The sequence below is a fragment of the Nerophis lumbriciformis genome, linkage group LG28 (genome assembly GCF_033978685.3).
Source record: "Nerophis lumbriciformis linkage group LG28, RoL_Nlum_v2.1, whole genome shotgun sequence".
Classification (NCBI taxonomy): domain Eukaryota; kingdom Metazoa; phylum Chordata; class Actinopteri; order Syngnathiformes; family Syngnathidae; genus Nerophis; species Nerophis lumbriciformis.
Window position 1 is genome coordinate 21,130,355 of NC_084575.2, and position 20,212 is coordinate 21,150,566.

The window sequence follows — 20,212 nt, forward strand, 5'->3', positions numbered from 1 at the left end:
TTTGCAGATGATGTGGTCCTGATGGCTTCATCTGGCCAGGATCTTCAGCTCTCACTGGATCGGTTCGCAGTTGAGTGTGAAGCGACTAGATTGAGATTCAGTCTGAGTCCATGGTTCTCGCCCGGAAATAGGGGAATGCCATCTCCAGTTAGGGGAAGAGATCTTGCCCCAAGTGGAGGAGTTCAAGTACCTTGGAGTCTTGTTCACGAGTGAGGGAAGAGTGGATCGTGAGATCGACAGGCGGATTGGTGCGGCGTCTTCAGTGATGCAGACGCTGTATCGATCCGTTGTGGTAAAGAAGGAGCTGAGCCGGAAGGCAAAGCTCTCAATTTACCGGTTGATCTACGTACCCATCCTCACCTATGGTCATGAGCTTTGGGTTGTGACCGAAAGGACAAGATCACGGGTACAAGCGGCTGAAATGAGTTTCCTCTGCCGGGTGGTGGGGCTCTCCCTTAGAGATAGGGTGAGAAGCTCTGTCATCCTGGAGGAGCTCAAAGTAAAGCCGCTGCTCCTCCACATCGAGAGGAGCCATATGAGATGGTTCGGGCATCTGGTCAGGATGCCACCCAGACGCATTAGGGCACGTCTGACTGGTAGGAGGCCACGGGGAAGACCCAGGACACGTTGGGAAGACTGTCTACCGGCTGGCCTGGGAACGCCTCGGGATCCCCCGGGAGGAGCTGGACAAAGTGGCTGGAGAGAGGGAAGTCTGGTCTTACCTGCTTAGGCTGCTGCCTTCGCATCCCGACCTCGGTAAAACGGAAGAAAATGGATGGATGTTTGCTGATATTTTTTTCAATTAATTTACCATAGAGAGGCTTCTGGTGTATTTAGTTAGTTCAACCATTTTGTTTTCCGTTGTGAAAAAGCAGTGAATCAATTCATACACATACAATTCATTCTGGCCCCCTGATTTTCCTTTGTCTTCGTCCATATGGATGGGAAATGGTCTTAAATTATTTTCAATATGGTCTTAAAGTCTTAAATCTGTCTTGTTAAAACCTGCAGAGACCCCGTGTGTAGGACTCAGTGGTTCTTGTTGTCTTGCAGCTCATATCCCCAGCAACAGTTTGCCCAGCAGGCCAACCAAGGCCAGTTTGCAAACATGATGATGAGCAACTCCATGGGCAGGCCCGGCGTGGTCGGCGGGGGCGGCTCGGCACAAATGGGCCAAATGCCGGCACAGATGCAGGGCCAGATGCCAGGTCAGATGCAGGGCCAGATGGGCATGAACCCAATGGGAATGGGTCGCATGCCAATGGGGCCTGATCAGGTAAAGTTTGAGTGTGTCCTTGTCTCGATGTTTTTGAAAACTTTGTTGCATCTCCTCACCGCTTTTCTCTTTGCAGAAGTATTGCTGAGAACACGCCTCAATTCCACCACAACACACTGCTCATCCAAGAGGACGCCTTGTGGGGCGACTGTTGAGCAGAACGGGACGACGGTACAATTGTCTCTGGCTGCACTTTAACCTGCAGGTTTCTGTACGGCGGGGGGGAAGGATTGCTGCAATATTTTTCATCTTTATAGCCTTTCTTTAAAAAGAATGATGCCTTCTCAACAATGTTTTTTGTTATGTTTTTGTTCCCCTTTTCTTCCAATCCTCTGTATTCGCCTCACCTTGAAGTCATTGGAAGCTATAAGCACACAGTTGGAGCAATAACGTCTGTTCTTTTCCACCCACTGAGCATCTCAACCTCTGTTTTTGGCAAACAAAAGGTACTGCAGTATTAGATGTCTCAAACATCGTCTGTAAATAGGATTTGTAAATATTCTGCAAAATATATCAAACATGATTTTTAAAAGCCTATAATTGCACAAAGGATGAGACTTGCTTGTATTTTGTTTCCAGTAGGTCAAAGCTGATTTTTATTTTTCTGAAATCTTTCCAAATATTACAGGTCTGATGGGATTTTCGTTTCCTTTTACTTGTCTTTTTTTTTTTTATGTTTTATTTTTGTATTCTCTGACAATGTGTGTATGTCATGTCTTAGCGAGGCACTTTTAAATGTGACATGGATCTGACAAACTGAAGGTTTTGAGCTTTCACACAGAAGTTTTATTGGAAAGTAATGGAACTTTTTGAACCGTCAGTCACGTGGAACTATTTTATTGGGTGGCGTGCGAGTACAACGAAAAAAGGACACAAACTTCAACAACACTTCTGGTCCTTGCAGTTCTCCTTCCTGTTCAGTTTCCGTGCAGTGTATTTTTTTAGCCATTTTCTTTTGGACTCTTGACTCTACCTTTTCAACATGCGCAATCCAAAGATATTTTCCCACATCTTTGTATAGTTTTTAAAGGTTCCTGGTGTACATTTAATGATATACATTATTTTATTCAGATGGTAAATAGGTACATATAGCTCCGCAAATACATCTGATGGTTATGTCGTTAAATCTAAAATTGTTCTGCAGCACGTGGGCTTTCTGTGAAGTGCAGAAATGACTGGAAATTCTCTGCTGTGTAAACAGAAAAGTCCACTTCAAGACATATCAATAGTTCATGTATTTTTTTAAGAAACAACTTCATTTTATGGCCAGATTTTGTTACTTTGTGGGCGGTGGGAAAAAAAAGAACTTTGTAATGTGAGATCTTTTAGCTGTCTCGAGGTATGAAAAGCTGTCATTTTACAAGATGTATATTACAGATTTGTTTTTTTCAGTTGATGTTGATATTGATGTAAATACAAATTTCTATTTAAACACTTTTGATTGTGGACCTCTGATTTTCAGCGGGCACATCACCTGGTATATTATGTTTACAAAATAAAGAAACAAAACCAAAATGTGTCAAGTTATTGAAGGGAAAATATGTGCCCATGTATCTCACAATACCATACCAACATTATTCATTTAGCCCTTTATTTGAATATTGACTAATTTATTTGTCACATTTCCAGCTAAAATAATTATCCTTGAGACGAGTGTTCCTTTGAAAATATGACTAAATATTTTAATTTCAATATAAAGTAAATTTACCCTCGACGGTGTGTATATTGTTGCACTTGCACTACACACGCATGTGTGCAGGGATACATGTCAGCTAGAGAGAGAGACCGATTGTGTCCCAAATCAATTACGTGCTTACCGGAAATGACGATCGCAATTTGTAGTCCCCTATTACCGGTAATCTTATCCTTAAAATGAATGCAATTTCTATTTTGATTTTATATCATAGTGTATATTTGGTTTCAGTGGTATACCGCCAGGGCCAGCAAGGCCTTCTCTGCTGGCCTAACATAACCAGAAATCATGATCATAATCCATCCATCCATCCATCTTCTTCCGCTTATCCGAGGTCGGGTCGCGGGGGCAGCACCCTAAGCAGGGAAGCCCAGACTTCCCTCTCCCCAGCCACTTCGTCCAGCTCTTCCTGTGGGACCCCGAGGCGTTCCCAGGCCAGCCGGGAGACATAGTCTTCCCAACGTGTCCTGGGTCTTCCCCGCGGCCTCCTACCGGTCGGACGTGCCCTAAACACCTCCCTAGGGAGGCGTTCGGGTGGCATCCTGACCAGATGCCCGAACCACCTCATCTGGCTCCTCTCGATGTGGAGGAGCAGCGGCTTTACTTTGAGCTCCTCCCGGATGGCAGAGCTTCTCACCCTATCTCTAAGGGAGAGCCCCGCCACCCGGCGGAGGAAACTCATTTCGGCCGCTTGTACCTGTGATCTTGTCCTTTCGGTCATAACCCAAAGCTCATGACCATAGGTGAGGATGGGAACGTAGATCGACCGGTAAATTGAGAGCTTTGCCTTCCGGCTCAGCTCCTTCTTCACCACAACGGATCGGTACAGCGTCCGCATTACTGAAGACGCCGCACCGATCCGCCTGTCGATCTCACGATCCACTCTTCCCTCACTCGTGAACAAGACTCCGAGGTACTTGAACTCCTCCACTTGGGGAAAGATCTCCTCCCCAACCCGGAGATGGCACTCCACTCTTTTCCGGGCGAGAACCATGGACTCGGACTTGGAGGTGCTGATTCTCATCCCAGTCGCTTCACACTCAGCTGCGAACCGATCCAGTGAGAGCTGAAGATCCTGGACAGATGAAGCCATCAGGACCACATCATCTGCAAAAAGCAGAGACCTAATCCTGCAGCCACCAAACAAGATCCCCTCAACGCCTTGACTGCGCCTAGAAATTCTGTCCATAAAAGTTATGAACAGAATCGGTGACAAAGGGCAGCCTTGGCGGAGTCCAACCCTCACTGGAAACGTGTCCGACTTACTACCGGCAATGCGGACCAAGCTCTGGCACTGATCATACAGGGAGCGGACTGCCACAATCAGACAGTCTGATACCCCGTACTCTCTGAGCACTCCCCACAGGACTTCCCGAGGGACACGGTCGAATGCCTTCTCCAAGTCCACAAAACACATGTAGACTGGTTGGGCAAACTCCCATGCACCCTCAAGGACCCTGCCGAGAGTATAGAGCTGGTCCACAGTTCCACGACCAGGACGAAAACCACACTGTTCCTCCTGAATCCGAGGTTCGACTATCCGGCGTAGCCTCCTCTCCAGTACACCTGAATAGACCTTACCGGGAAGGCTGAGGAGTGTGATCCCACGATAGTTAGAACACACCCTCCGGTTCCCCTTCTTAAAGAGAGGAACCACCACCCCGGTCTGCCAATCCAGTGGTACCGCCCCCGATGTCCACGCGATGCTGCAGAGTCTTGTCAACCAAGACAGCCCCACAGCATCTAGAGCCTTAAGGAACTCCGGGCGGATCTCATCTACCCCCGGGGCCTTGCCACCGAGGAGCTTTTTAACTACCTCAGCAACCTCAGCCCCAGAAATAGGAGAGCCCACCACAGACTCCCCAGGCACTGCTTCCTCATAGGAAGACGTGTTGGTGGGATTGAGGAGGTCTTCGAAGTATTCCCTCCACCGATCCACAACATCCGCAGTCGAGGTCAGCAGAACACCATCCTCGCCATACACGGTGTTGATAGTGCACTGCTTTCCCTTCCTGAGGCGGCGGATGGTGGTCCAGAATTGCTTCGAAGCCGTCCGGAAGTCGTTTTCCATGGCCTCACCGAACTCCTCCCATGTCCGAGTTTTTGCCTCTGCGACCGCTGAAGCCGCACACCGCTTGGCCTGTCGGTACTTGTCCGCTGCCTCAGGAGTCCTATGAGCCAAAAGAACCCGATAGGACTCCTTCTTCAGCTTGACGGCATCCCTCACCGCCGATGTATGATCATAATTAAAGATACAATAATGTTTTTAACTTCCTTTCCCTAAATATCTAAAAGTATTCATATTCTCTTCATGTCATATTGTGCTCCTTCCAGTGCTGTTGTTTTTAGTTTTAGTTTGTATCTGTGGGGGGAGGTGTGGCCAGCGCGCCTGCAGGAGCAAAGGTCACCGCCTCTGTCTATGGTGCTGAGGACGAGCACCATCGGATGGGGGGCGGGGCATGTGCTGACGGCAAGATGCAGCTGACAGGTGATTAGATTTCACAGGTGGTGCGTGTTAATCTAATCATGTGTTGTCTTTAACAGTAAGCGGCCGAGAGCAGGGGAGGAGAGAGGATACGGACGTGACTGACAAACAATCTATGCACAATAAAACTTTGTTAAAACTGCACGCTTGGCTCCTGTGCAGAGCGTCTACTGTGGAACTGCTAGGAAGCAACTTCTACAGTAGCCAATCAGAATTCAGCTTGCTTATGTTGCCATGCTGTACGAAATCTGCCCGGGGCATTCAGAATCAACAATGCAGGCTTCTGTGTACTGTAAGTGATCGGGGACATACAGTTGATAGACAGTTGCAATAGCCAATCAGATCACGAGTTGTTGTCAGTAAGGCCTTCTCGATGGCCTCACGTTGAACGTGACATTTACGCGTCCTGTGATTGGATACTCACCGGGACCGTTAGCGGATGAATATGAAAACACAGAGTTGATAGACAGTTGCGATGGCCAATCAGATCACAAGTTGTTGACAGTAGCCTATCCAAGTAGCCTGATGTTAACGAGACTGTGATTGGATACACACTTGTCACTCCCAAGTGAGTATCCATTCACACGTTTCAATTTAGCAGGAAGTGTTTTGCCGTGGTCAGACCGGGATAGCAGAGAAGGAGAACAAAACGTTGATTAGGTGGCAGATATATATTTGCAAGGCCATTTTCAAGAAGGATATTTAAAGAGAAACTACATCTTGTGAAGCTAGCTCAGCTGTCCTGGCGATGAAATGGGGAAATGCTCGCCATTTCCACTCGAATAAGCCGACGACGAGGGGCACCACTGGCTTATACGGCGTCGAATGAGTCCTACTAACTGTGAGTTCAAATTTTATTTTTTCACTTTTAATGTTTTTTGCCATTTTAATTTTGGCAGTACCACATAAGATATGTTTTAATTGCTGGTGCGCCAGTTTTGTACTCTGTTGATGTGATTCAATGCCCAGTAAGGGCGTAAATGTGTTCCTGTATAGTGTTTCTCCAGCAATGGTCATGTGGTGCCATCAATTATGGTATTTTGAGAGGTAATCTTTGAAGTCGGACACCACTGAAAGCCTAGGTGGGAAACGCACGGCCCGCCACTGTTTGGTGTTGAATGACTTTGAAAGATAGGAGATAGTCCCTCCTCTTCCGGCTCCACACTTCACTTGGCCTGTGTGTTGAATGAAACATAAGGGAACTTGCGGCTCACTTCATTTGCGTATGCTAATGGTGTGTTCCATTTACCTTGGAAATCAAAACTCGACGGGCGCCCGAGTCGAAATTCCAACTATGGAGTCAAAAATTCCGACATCCCAGTACAAATTGAACGCACCATTGAAACCTAAGCATCTTTCCGACTTGTCTGCGCATGCGTTTCATTTAAAGTACGCATGCGTAAACATAACTTCCTGCTGTTCTACTACAGTTAAAGACTTCATAAAAAAAAAACATATGTACATTCAAAATATTTGGATAGCAACAAATTGAGTACTTCAATTATGAGCCTTTTTATTCACGTCGCCAATGTAATATATCAGCGGGATTGTCATCTTACTCTTTTGAGTGCCTGTGAGTCAATGAAATTTGAGTCTTTGTCGAGTACTCGTGAGTTAATAAATCTCAAGTCTACATCGAGTACCTGTGACTCAGTGAAACTCGAGTTTTCTTGAGTACCTGTAAGTCATTGGAACCTGAGTCTTTGTCGTCTACCTGTGATTCAGTGAAACTTGAGTCTTTGTTAGCCCACAAGTCGGTGAAACTCGAGTCGAGTCGGGTCAAGCACACTTTAGCTAGTGAAACTTGAGTCTTCTTCGAGTACCCATGAGTCAGTGAAACCCGAGTCTTCGTCGAGTACCTGTGATTCAGTGAAACTCAAGTCTTTGTCAGCCCACAAGTTGGCGAAACTCGAGTCGAGTCTGTCAAGCACACTTTAGTCAGTGAAAGTCGAGTCTTCCAAGAGTACCCGTGAGTCAGTGAAACTCGAGTCTTTGTTGAGTACCTGTGAGTCAATTATATTTGAGTCTTTGTCGAGTACACGTGAGTTAATAAAACTCAAGTCTACATCGAGTACCTGTGACTCAGTTAAACTTGAGTCTTCTTGAGTACCTGCAAGTCAATGGAACCCAAGTTTTTGTCGAGTACCTGTGATTCAGTGAAACTCAAGTCTTTGTCAGCCCACAAGTCGGCGAAACTCGAGTCGAGTCGTGTCAAGCACACTTTAGTCAGTGAAAGTCGAGTCTTCCTCCAGTACCCGTGAGTCAGTGAAACTCGAGTCTTTGTTGAGTACCTTTGACTCTTTGTCGAGTACTCGTGAGTTAATAAATCTCAAGTCGACATCGAGTACCTGTGACTCAGTGAAACTTGAGTCTTCTTGAGTGCCTGTAAGTCAATGGAACCCGAGTCTTCGTCGAATACCTGTGATTCAGTGAAACTCAAGTCTTTGTCAGCCCACAAGTCGGTGAAACTCGGGTCGAGTCGTGTCAAGCACACTTTAGTCAGTGAAAGTCGAGTCTTCCTCGAGTACCCCTGAGTCAGTGAAACTCGAGTCTTTGTTGAGTACCTTTGAGTCTTTGTCGAGTACTCGTGAGTTAATAAATCTCAAGACGACATCGAGTACCTGTGACTCAGTGAAACTTGAGTCTTCTTGAGTGCCTGTAAGTCAATGGAACCCGAGTCTTCGTCGAGTACCTGTGATTCAATGAAACGCAAGTCTTTGTCAGCCCACAAGTCTGCGAAACTCGAGTCGAGTCATGTCAAGCACAATTTAGTCAGTGAAACTTGAGTCTTCCTTGAGTACCAGTGAGTCAGTGAAACTCGAGTCTTTGAGTTCCTGTGAGTCAATGAAATTTGAGTCTTTGTCGAGTCCTCGTGAGTTAATAAATCTCAAGTCGACATCGAGTACCTGTGACTCAGTGAAACTCGAGTCTTCTTGAGTACCTGTAAGTCAATGAAATTCGATTCTTCGTCGAGTACCCGTTTGTCATTGAAACTTGAGTCTTCGTCACGTGACACCGAGTCTTTGTCACGCACCTGGGAGCTAGTGAAACTCGAGTTTACATGAAATATGGGCGAATAATATTTGTAAAAAAATATATATTCATTGACATGTTACCTGGATTCTTGTTTTGATTTAGCAAATAGTAGCAGGGTGAGTTACTGGAGATAAGTACCCATGAGTCTCATCCATCCATTCATCCATTTTCTACCGCTTGTCCCTTTTGGGGTCGCGGGGGGTGCTGGAGCCTATCTCAGCTGCATTTGGGCGGAAGGCAGGGGACACCCTGGACAAGTCGCCACCTCATCGCAGGGCCAACACAGATAGACTCGTTCTGTATGTACATTCAAAATATTTGGATAGCAACAAATAGGGATGTCCGATAATATAGAATGTTTTAAAATGTAATATCGGAAACTATTGGTATCGTTTTTTTTATTATCTGTATCGGCTTTTTTTTAATTTTTTTTTTATAATTTATTTATTAAATCAACATAAAAAACACAAGATACACTTACAATTAGTGCACCAACCCCAAAAAACCTCCCTCCCCCATTTACACTCATTCACACAAAAGGGTTGTTTCTTTGTTATTAATATTCTGGTTCCTACATTATATATCAATATATATCAATACAGTCTGCAAGGGATACAGTCCGTAAGCACACATGATTGGTCCACTAATAGTACTAACCTTTAACAATTAATTTTACTCCTTTTCATTAATTACTAGTTTCTATGTAACTGTTTTTATATTGTTTTACTTTCTTTTTTATTCAAGAAAATGTTTTAATTTATTTATCTTATTTTATTTAATTAATTAATTTTTTTTAAAGGACCTTATCTTCACCATACCTGGTTGTCCAAATTAGGCATATTAATGTGTTAATTCCACGACTGTATATATCGGTTTCGGTTGATATCCGTATCGGTAATTCAGAGTTGGACAATATTGGATATCGGCAAAAAAAGCCATTAACGGACATCCCTAGCAACAAATTGAGCACTTCGATTATGAACCTTTTTATTCTCGGCGCCAATGTAATATATCAGCGGGATTTGTCATGTTACGCTTTGGCCAGCAGGGGGCGAGATTGCCCTTGAACGCCGCCTCATCTGCAACCTACACATGCAATAGCTTCAAATTGTCACTAGAGGGCAGCACTAGCTAGCAAAAAAAAAAAAACGAGCCTTTTATCCTCATGCAATTTAATGACATAATTGTGTTGACCACATTTAAAAAAATAAATAAAAAAATAGTATTAAATAATGAATTTTTTTTCTGCTTATGAGGATACATATCAAAGTTAAATCTAAATTGTGTAATTGTGCAATGGAACGATTACGTTGTATGTATTTGCTGTGACGTGGGTAGCAGATCTCTATCACGAGCGTGAGTCTCTCTCTCTTTCTCTTTCTCTCTCTCTCTCTCTCTCCCTCTCCCTGCGTGTTGGCGCGCTTCCCGGCCCATCTGCGGCCTGGCCCGTGGATTAGAGTTTGTTAATGTTTCAATCAGCTGTGTGCCGAGGAATGTGGAGCTATTTAACCTGAACTTCCCCAGGTGTGCGGAGGCGCCGCTCAGTCTGGGCCCCGCCGCCCTCCCCTGCCCTTGGCACAAAGCTATCACACAAACACAATCACACGCTGGCCACGCCGGCCTGCAGCTGTGCGCATCGCACCGCAGGGAAATGGGAAAAACATTGCACCAGGGAGACGGAATAAATCTTCCAATGAATCGCCTCCCTCGCCAAAGCCCCGTTTTAACCCCTGATTGACACCACAAACACGCGTTTAACTGACAACTGTCGAAGGGAAAGTCTTTTCTTTAAATCATGTCACCCATGACTCTTTGCTACTCCAATAGTTTTTTTTTTAAACAGACTTCTGCTATGTTGTTTACTGCCGAGGTGAAACTTTGCTTCTATTTTGGACATTAGAAGTGAACATGATCCCTTAATGAGCCAAATGAGTGATTTAACTGCCTGTGACCACCAACTTTGCACTTTTATGCTGCCAAATGTAACACCGACTGACTTAACCAGCACTTTACATTTTTCCAGGAGCCAGCCATGATGTAGGTCAGGGGTGGGCAAACTACGGCCCGCGGGCCACATCCGGCCCGATAGTCCCTTTTTAATTCGGCCCGCCAAATATTAGAACAGAATTGATGATTTGTTTGGAGAATTGCCACAAGAAAACTGATACTAGACTTGGAGGCACTGGCAAAAAAACGGGTGATTAACAAGACTGTGTCTATTACCTGCAGTGTTGGGTTAGTTACTGAAAACCAGTAACTAGTTACTTTATTTCAAAAGTAACTCAGTTACTAACTCAGTTACTTACACCAAAAAGTAATGCGGTACTGTGAAAAGTGACTATTTAGTTACTTCTTTTTTTCCTTTTTTTTTTTTTAAAGCTCCCATTAATGCCCTTTTAGCCTTCATTTCAGTACTGTTATTGCACTGGAGAATAATACAATCTGTTGATCAACTTGACATGCATTTGCATCACTGAAACAATGTGGTCTACATACAACACACAAATACAAAGATATGTTTCAAAGGGCCAATTTGTTTCAGGCCAGCACAAATTGACAAAACTATTTTAAATAGCGTCAACATAACATACATAAGTAACAAACAGCATAATAACAACATAGCTGTAAACCTGGCTTCACCCAAGGAAGGCACACATGACCTGATTATATGTCATGTCACTATATACCGCACACATACTGCTATACACACGCCTAACCAGGCGTTTTTTTCTCTCAAGGAATTGTGAAATAAAATCATGTCTTCAGGAGATCAACACTGTACTGAAGCCCAGAACACTCTACGCATTTCCCCAGTTTTAGTTTAGAGAAAAGGAAAGATTGGCCTGGCCCACTAGGATCCCTCTTTATGTTTGTGAACTTTATAGTCTGTACATTTAGAGTGATGTAATAATCAAACACTCTCGAAGTCTAGAATGAAAGAGTATATAAGAGAATTGACAGAGTGTGTGTACCTTCAGTGCTGAATGATGAGCAGAGGCAGAGTTTGGAGTGTTTTCTTTAGCTCGCTTTCCATGTTTGTGTCCTCACTGTCCACTGTGCCCAGGTACGTGAAAAGGTTTTCCGTGCCATTTGCTGTTTGACGCCGGTATCATGCTAATTAGATGCCTGAAAGCGGGTGACTCTACTGTAGAAATAGTCTGCATGTCTTCTCGTACATACGCTGCAATGGCTCTATCAATGTTGTCCTGGCTAGCAGTCCCTTTGTTAAAATCCTTAAGTGGAGGGGAAGTGGCTTCGGAGTCTGTGTCTCTCTTTACTAGCTTCGTCGAAGCATGTTGCTTTTGTAGCTGTTTCAGCAGATTTGAATTGCTGTTTTGGGCAGTAGATAGGATCTTTGATTACATTACATTTAACTAAAATGTTCTTTTGTTTGTGCTCAACAAAAGAAAAGTTGTGAGAATATCTCCATGTTAAGAAACTCGACTTCAGCTCCGCCATGATGTTTTGTTAGTAAACACAGACAGGAGCCAGCCATGATATAGGTCAGGGGTGGGAAAACTACGGCCGGCCGGCCACATCCGGCCCGATGGTCCCTTTTAATTCAGCCCGCCAAATATTAGAACAGAATTGTCGATTTGTTTGGAGAATTGCCACAAGAAAACTGCTACTAGACTTGGAGGCACTGGCAAAAAAAACGGGTGATTAACAAGACTGTTTCTATTACCTGACACATTCTATGTTAGCTACTTCTCTTTGTTTATAATGTCTATTTTCTGCTGGATCTACTCTCTATTTTACGCTGCAGCTGTTCCATATACTGTAATATTGTACATGGTCATTGTTATATATTGTATATATGATATAAACATATAATACATCAGTATATATCATATACTGTACATATATTTTGTAAATATTAGATATGTTATATTTTATATTGCTACTACGGTACATTTTTAGTGTATTTTAAACCTGCATTGTCCTTTCCATCCTTACACTTTCCTATCCTTTGTAACTGAGCTACTGTGTAGAACAATTTCCCTTGTGGATCATTCAAGTTTGTCTAAGTCTAATGTCTAAGACTGCTCCCGCCAAAAGAGAATGTAAGCGTTGACACTTTAATACCATTTATATGTATCCTTGATATAATATTGTTGAAAATAGGTGTATTATGATTCAAGTAGCCCACGTTTGAGAAGCCTACTCCTACTTCCAACAGATTTGATATGCTTTGAAATGCATCATGCGCTCGCCCGGCCTGGCTGGTAAATTTCAAAAACCGATGTGGCCCCTGAGCCAAACATTTGCCCATATAGGTCAATATATGCTAATACATGCTAACTAGTTCAGGATTGTTAAATATTTGACGGACCAAATGAGTGTAATATCGTTACGAAGTACCAACTCCAGTTGCATTTGAGTCTTTGCCGAGCATCCGTGAGTCAGTGAAACTCAAGCCTTGCTTGAGTTCCCATGAGTTGATGGAACCCGAGTACCTGTGAATCAGTGAAACTCAAGTCTTTGTCAACCCACAAGTCGGTGAAACTTGAGTCGAGTCGTGTCAAGCCCACTTTAGTCAGTGAAACTCAAGTCTTCCTCGAGAACCCGTGAGTCAGTGGAACTCGAGTCTTTGTTGAGTACTTGTGAGTTAATAAAACTCAAGTCTACATCGAGTACCTGTGACTCAGTGAAACTCGAGTCTTTACGAGTACCTGTAAGTCAATGGAACCCGAGTCTTTGTCGAGTACCCGTGAGTCAGTGAAACTCGAGTCTTTGTTGAGTACCTGTGACTCAGTGAAACTCGAGTTTTCCTGAGTACCTGTAAGTCAAAGGAACCTGTGTCTTCGTCAAATACCTGTGAATCATTGAAACTCAAGTCTTGGGGGGGGACTGTATCCCTGCAGACTGTATTGATCTATATCAGGGGTGTCAAACTCAAATACAGAGTGGGCCAAAATTTAAAACTGAACAAAGCCGCGGGCCAAGGTTGAACAAATTAACCTTTTAATAGGGAACCAAACAAGTTTTGCATTGAATATTGAACAAGCAAGACTTATATAACTTTATAGTGACATACAAAATCGAGTTTCAAATAATAATAATAGTAATAAAAAAATATCAATGGCATATCAAATACAATTTAAATAAAAATTGAATGCCTCTTTTCTATTTGCAGCCTTCTGAGGTAAATATCAACATTAACTTTTTCCACAGGCTAATAAATTTGAAAGTAAAATAACAATGAATAAACCAACCATTCAGGACTTCAAACTGCTCAGTTTGCAACACACTGATCTCATCTGATGTGCCCAAGCCAGATACCTGCCATCTTTTCTTGGATGCTAGTTCATTAATGTCGGGGCTCAGGCTTTGAGCTGAGGCAACCTTCATTATCGAACAAAGGTGTTCATCAGTTATAATATCCCGTAGTCCACCCGGACCACAGTCTTGGGGGCGTGCCTTAAAGGCACTGCTATTAACGTCCGCTTTTCATCCATTCTAATTACGTGCCGGCCCAGTCACAGGGATATGTGCGGCTTCTGACCGCACACAGAAGTGAATGCAATGCATACTTGATCAACGGCGATACAGATTACACTGAGGGTGCCTGAATAAACAACTTTAATATTGTTAGAAATATACGCCACACTGTGAATCCACACCAAACAAGAATGACAAACACATTTCGGGAGAATATCCGCACCGTAACACAACATAAACACAGCATAAACACAACAGAACAAATAGCCAGAACCCCTTGCAGCACTAACTCTTCTGGGACGCTACAAAATACACACACGTTCCTTGTAGCGTCCCGGAAGAGTTAGTGCTGCAAAGGGTTCTGGGTATTTGTTGTGTTGTGTTTATGTTGTGTTACGGTGCGGATGTTCTCCCGAAATGTGTTTGTCATTCTTGTTTGGTGTGGATTCACAGTGTGGCGTATATTACTAACAATATTAAAGTTGTTTATATCGCCACCCTCAGTGAAACCTGTATGCTGTTGATCAAGTATGCGTTGCATTCACTTGTGTGTGCGTGCAGTAGCCGCACATATCATGTGACTGGGCCAGCACTCGTTGGACTGGTTGAAGATTTTCGGGAGGAACACTGAAAATTTTGAGTCTCCCGGAAGGGTTGTCAAGTATGAGAGTTGTCAATTATGAGAATTAGCGGTGAATGCGGTGTTACCGCGGCACCACCGATTACTGCGGCGGACCAGCTCTAGTGTTAATTTGATATCGCCTCAAGGGCCAAGTGAAATTACACGGCGGGCCAAATTTGGCCCGTGGGCCATAGTTTGACACCCATGATCTATATTAATATATAATGTAGGAACCAGAAATATTAATAACAGAAAGAAACAACCCTTTTGTGTGAATGAGTGTGAATGGGGGAGGGAGGTTTTTTGAGTTGGTGCACTAATTGTAAGTGTATCTTGTGTTTTTTATGTTGATTTAATTTATTTTAATTATTTTTAATTCTTGTGCTGCCCGTTACCAATCGATCCACGGACCGGTACCAGGCCGCGGCCCGGTGGTTGGGGACCACTGCTTTAAACCATAACCAACCATGCATCACTATAGCTCTTGTCTCAAAGTAGGTGTACTGTCACCACCTGTCACATCACACCCTGACTTATTTGGAGTTTTTTGCTGTTTTCCCGTGTGTAGTGTTTTAGTTCTTGTCTTGCACTTCTATTTTGGTGACTTTTTCTCTTTTTTTTTTTGGTATTTTCCTGTAGCAGTTTCATGTCTTCCTTAAAGCGATATTTCCCCGCATCTACTTTGTTTTAGCAATCAAGAATATTTCAGTTGTTTTTATCCTTCTTTGTGGGGACATTGTTGATTCATGTCATGTTCGGATGTACATTGTCTTTGCTCCACAGTAAGTCTTTGCTGTCGTCCAGCATTGTTTTTGTTTACTTTGCAGCCAGTTCAGTTTTAGTTTCGTTCTGCGTAGCCTTCCCTAAGCTTCAATGTCTTTTCTTAGGGGTGCTCACCTTTTGTTTATTTTTGGTTTAAGCATTAGACACCTTTTTACCTGCACACTGCCTCTCGCTGTTTCCGACATCTACAAAGCAATTAGCTACCTGCTGCCACCTACTGATATGGAAGAGTATTACACGGTTACTCTGCCGAGCTCTAGACAGCACCGACACACAACAACACATCATTTGCAGACTATAATTACTGGTTTGAAAAACATATTTTTAACCCAAATAGGTGAAATTAGATAATCTCACGGCACACTAGTGAAAAACACTGACTTAGATATTGGGCTTCACTATGTAGAGCGCTTTGAGTCAATAGAGAAAGCGCTATATAAATATGATTCACTTCAAATAAAACCTGTTTTTAATGAATGCTTAGTCCTACTGCGCTACTGTATTTTAATGTTGGTCGTGACGGTGGGACTTGGTGTTGATGTTTGGTCCAACAGTTTGGCATATAATGAACTACATTAAATTGCTCTTGATGCCTTTTTAAAAGTAAAAAAAAAAACCCTTTGAAAACAGTTTAAAATAGGGATGTCCGATATTGTCCAACTCTTAATTACCGATACCAATATCAACCGATACCGATATATACAGTCGTGGAATTAACACATTATTATGCCTAATTTGGACAACCAGGTATGGTGAAGATAAGGTCCTTTTTAAAAAAAAAATTAACAAAATAAAATAAGATAAATAAATTAAAAAAAATGTCTTGAATATAAAAGAAAGTAAAACAATATAAAAACAGTTACATAGAAACTAGTAATTAATGAAAATGAGTAAAATTAACTGTTAAAGGTTAGTACTATTAGTGGACCAGCATGTGTGCTTACGGACTGTATTGATATATAATGTAGGAACCAGAATATCAATAACAGAAATAAACAACCCTTTTGTGTGAATTAGGTTTTTTTTGGGTTGGTGCACTATTTGAAAGTGTATCTTGTGTTTTTTATGTTGATTTAATACAAAATAAATAAAAAAAACGATACCGATAATTTCCGATATTACATTTTAAAGCATTTATCGGACATCTCTAGTTTAAAGCGAAAACAAATGCACAGACAAGAGTTGGTTCTTGTTGAAAAATAATTGTCTTGTTTTAATAAAAAACATTGGATAAAGTACATTGTAAGAAAACAATATGTTCACATAATGTGTCATTGTAATATACAATACAGTTTGTCGCTCAGGAATCTGAGAAATGATCACTTTTTCTTTTCTTTTTGTACAAAATTGTGGAATGACGTCCTTTTTAAAGTTTTTTTTTGGGGCACAAGATGCAAGAACTGAACAAGAGTCTTGCAGGTCCCTGGTCCACCAATCCCCCCCACACTCGGGGGAGGGGGGGCAACCCGGCCTTGGAGTGGACACTTTCCTCTGTCAGGAGCCTTGAAGAAACATCCTTGACATCTTCTCCACCCGAGGAATATCCACGCAACTCGCGGATTAGTCTTTCTCTCTCTCTTGGGGGGTAAATGTTGACAAACATCCCCCCCTCCCCAGTTCGAGCTTCGTCATGACGTCATGGTTAGCGGCACATGATCCTGTCGTCCGAGCAGCCGCTCTGAAAGGAGAGACACACTTCCGTTAGTATCATCATCATCATCACTCGTGGAGGCTCGGCCGGTCGTGGAAGCGTGGGGAGATATTCACCTCCACGGCGATGCCGGCGAGCTCCGCGTTGAGGGCGGTGAGCGGCGTGCGCTGCGCCGCCTGCTGGCGACTCTTCTCCGGCTCGTCGAGCTCCACCTGCAGGTCCCAGATGTAGTCGATGACGTGCTGCAGGATCTCCACCTTGCTGGCCTTCTTGTTGGTGGGCAAGGTGGGCACCAGCTCCTTCAGCTTGCTGTAGCAGCTGTTCATGTCCTGCAGGAAGACGCTCATCTGCTCGTCCAGCAGCGGGATCTTGCACTTGGAGATGGCGAGGCTCTGCTCGGAGAGGCAGCGCACCACGTCCTCGCCGCCCACTTTGCCCTTCAGCGCGCACGTAGATCCAACAACTTTCATGGCGACGACGTCTAAAGTATGTTCCAGAACGCCCCTCCGGTAAAAAAAAACAACAACAACAAGGGTGCTTCTAGCGGTAGATTCTCCTCTGGAGAAACGCAATGTTGACAGTTCGCGAAGTCCACATGGAGCCGCTTCTTGCTTTATATACCCGAGCGGTGCTTGGGGGGGCGGGGCTCCGTTTGGGAAGTCAGCCAATCTCGTGCGAGCGGGGCGGGGCCAAAAAAAAAAAAAGAATCCGTCCAATGAGCGAGCTCGCCTGGTTATCGGGATTTACAATCTGTTTGAGGGATGGCGTTACAAATGGAAACAAATGTGTGTCTTTTATGGCTAATATGTGGGAATCCAGCTGCCCGAAGCTCGAAGACCGTGCAGGTGTAGACAACCTGTGGAGAAGTGCCGGAATGAATGCTTCATGTTAATTAGGCGCTGCAGATGTGACAATGGATCGCACTGATATCTATTTGTCACAGCTGCTGTGTGACAATTAGTCAACAACTTTTTGTCCTAACATGAACTCTTTTCGAAAGTCAAACCAGTCCATGCTCACTTTTTTTCTTCTTCTCTTATTTACAACTAAAGACGATCCGGTTTTAGCAGTCGCTTTTACACATTCCTTCACATGTTTCTGCAGCCTGTGCTGTGCTGCGGGGGTTGAAAGGATCGATACAAATGTCGACCATGTCGCCGGCAAAGCAGTGTCGGTATCGAATTGGTATACAACCATGATGAGAGGTTTTCAGTAGAGATGTCCCATAATATCGGCCTTTGATTGATTGATTGAGACTTTTATTAGTATGTTGCACAGTGAAGTACATATTCCGTACAATTGACCACTAAATGGTAACACCCGAATAAGATTTTCAACTTGTTTAAGTCGGGGTCCATGATACAGATATATACTATCATATATACTATCATCATAATACAGTCACCACACAAGATAATCATCAGAGTGTATACATTGAATTATTTACATTATTTACAATTCGGGGTGTGTGGGGGGAGGTTTGGTTGTTATCATCAGTCATCAACAATTGAGAACAGAGAAATGGATATTGAAACAGTGTAGGTCTGACTTGGTAGGATATGTACAGCAAGTAGTGGACATAGAGAGAGAGATCAGAAGGCATAAGAAAAGTATCTACATTTGATTGTTTACATTTGATTATTAACAACAATCCGGGGAGGGTGTTAGTTTAGGGTTGACGTTGCCTGGAGGTGTACTTTTATTGCGGTTTTGAAGGAGGATAGAGATGCCCTTTCTTTTATACCTGTTGGGAGCGCATTCCACATTGAAAGAGAATGAGTTAAGACCTTTGTTAGATCGGAATCTGGGTTTAAAGCATTTATCGGCCGATAATATCGGCCGATAAATGCTTTAAAATGTAATAGCGGAAATTATCGGTATCGGTTTTTTATTAGAGGTATCGTTTTTTTTTGTTTTTTTTAATTAAATCAACATAAAAAACACAAGATACACTTACAATTAGTGCACCAACCCAAAAAACCTTCCTCCCCCATTCACACTCATTCACACAAAAGGGTTGTTTCTTTCTGTTATTAATATTCTGGTTCCTACATTATATATCAATATATATCAATACAGTCTGCAAGGGATACAGTCCGTAAGCTTAATGATTGTGCGTGCTGCTGGTCCACTAATAGTACTAACCTTTAACAGTTCATTTTACTCGCTTTCATTAATTACTAGTTTCTATGTAACTGTTTTTATATTGTTTTACTTTCTTTTTTATTCAAGAAAATGTTTTTAATTTATTTATCTTATTTAATTTAATTAATTTTTTTTAAAAAAATGACCTTATCTTCACCATACCTGGTTGTCCAAATTAGGCATAATAATGTGTCAATTCCACGACTGTATATATTGGTATTGGTTGATATCGGTATCGGTAATTAAGAGTTGGACAATATCGGAATATCGTCAAAAAAGCCATTATCGGACATCTCTAGTTTTCAGTTCCCTTCTATGTGTATGTTTTTTATATGTGCTGTCCATGTTGTTGAGGAAATAACAGATTTGAATGAAAGCCGGTAGTTTTTACATTTGTTGACCTATTTTGCACTACTAACTTAATGTGAAGTGAAGTGAATTATATTTATATAGCGCTTTTCTCTAGTGACTCAAATACCCAATACCTTGATTGATTGATTGATATATTTTTATTTCAAATATGCATAAAAGCAAGAGCAAGCCTGATCCAATACAGAGCTATAGCCTTAACAGCCATTATAACAAAATGAAAACAATGGAGAATAAAAAACGAAAACAAATGAGCATGGGACTTTTTTTTTTTTTTTTTTTTTTTTTTTTTTTTTTTTTTTACATATTTGAAAAGGAGTGAGAAGAAGTTTACACTTATTTAATCCCACCCCTTTTCTTTAAATCATAAATTACCCTGAGCTAGAATTACCTGTTCACTCTATGTACAAACTCAATGAACTTGTATATACATAAATTATAGATATATACATACATATGCACACATACATAGCCACACCATTACCACCATCTAAGTTACATTTTTAAACCAGTGTGGGTGGCACTGGGAGCAGGTGGGTAAAGTGTCTTGCCCAAGGACACAACAGCAGTGACTGGGATGGGGATGGGGATCGAACCTGGAACCCTCAAGTTGCTGGCACGGCCGCTCTACCAACCGAGCTATACCGCCCTATTGTAACTCAATGTAATAAAAACAAGTGGATATTATCAAACCATCTGAAATGATTGTA

At 42.6% G+C, this 20,212-nt stretch overlaps 2 protein-coding genes across 4 annotated transcripts in view; one reads left to right on the forward strand and one right to left on the reverse strand.

Annotated features, from left to right (window-relative positions):
* LOC133570965 (nuclear receptor coactivator 3-like) overlaps positions 1-2,780 on the forward strand; it is a 69,644-nt gene extending 66,864 nt beyond the window's left edge. For all 3 annotated transcript variants that reach the window (XM_061923852.2, XM_061923849.2, XM_061923851.2), the window contains exons 22-23: positions 1,054-1,276; positions 1,353-2,780. In XM_061923852.2, coding sequence (XP_061779836.2) covers positions 1,054-1,276; positions 1,353-1,364 — 235 coding nt within the window. In that variant the 3' untranslated portion in view covers positions 1,365-2,780. The remainder of the gene's footprint in view (positions 1-1,053; positions 1,277-1,352) is intronic.
* A 13,743-nt stretch (positions 2,781-16,523) lies between these two features.
* Positions 16,524-17,588, reverse strand: id1 (inhibitor of DNA binding 1, HLH protein). Its single transcript, XM_061923452.2, has 2 exons — positions 17,105-17,588; positions 16,524-17,015 (listed from the first exon to the last, which is right to left on the reverse strand). Exons 1-2 carry the CDS (start codon positions 17,456-17,458, stop codon positions 16,980-16,982), a joined length of 390 nt encoding a protein of 129 aa, XP_061779436.1. The 5' UTR covers positions 17,459-17,588; the 3' UTR covers positions 16,524-16,979.
* Between the last annotated feature and the right edge of the window lie 2,624 nt (positions 17,589-20,212).

What these genes read in the sequence shown, in the direction of transcription:
- id1 (XM_061923452.2), bottom strand. Translation starts at nt 17,458, where the DNA reads ATGAAAGTTGTTGGATCTACGTGCGCGCTGAAGGGCAAAGTGGGCGGC. An exon ending in TCGCCGGCATCGCCGTGGAG is followed by an intron (nt 17,016 to 17,104) that starts GTGAATATCTCC and finishes CTCTCCTTTCAG; the next exon opens with AGCGGCTGCTCGGACGACAG.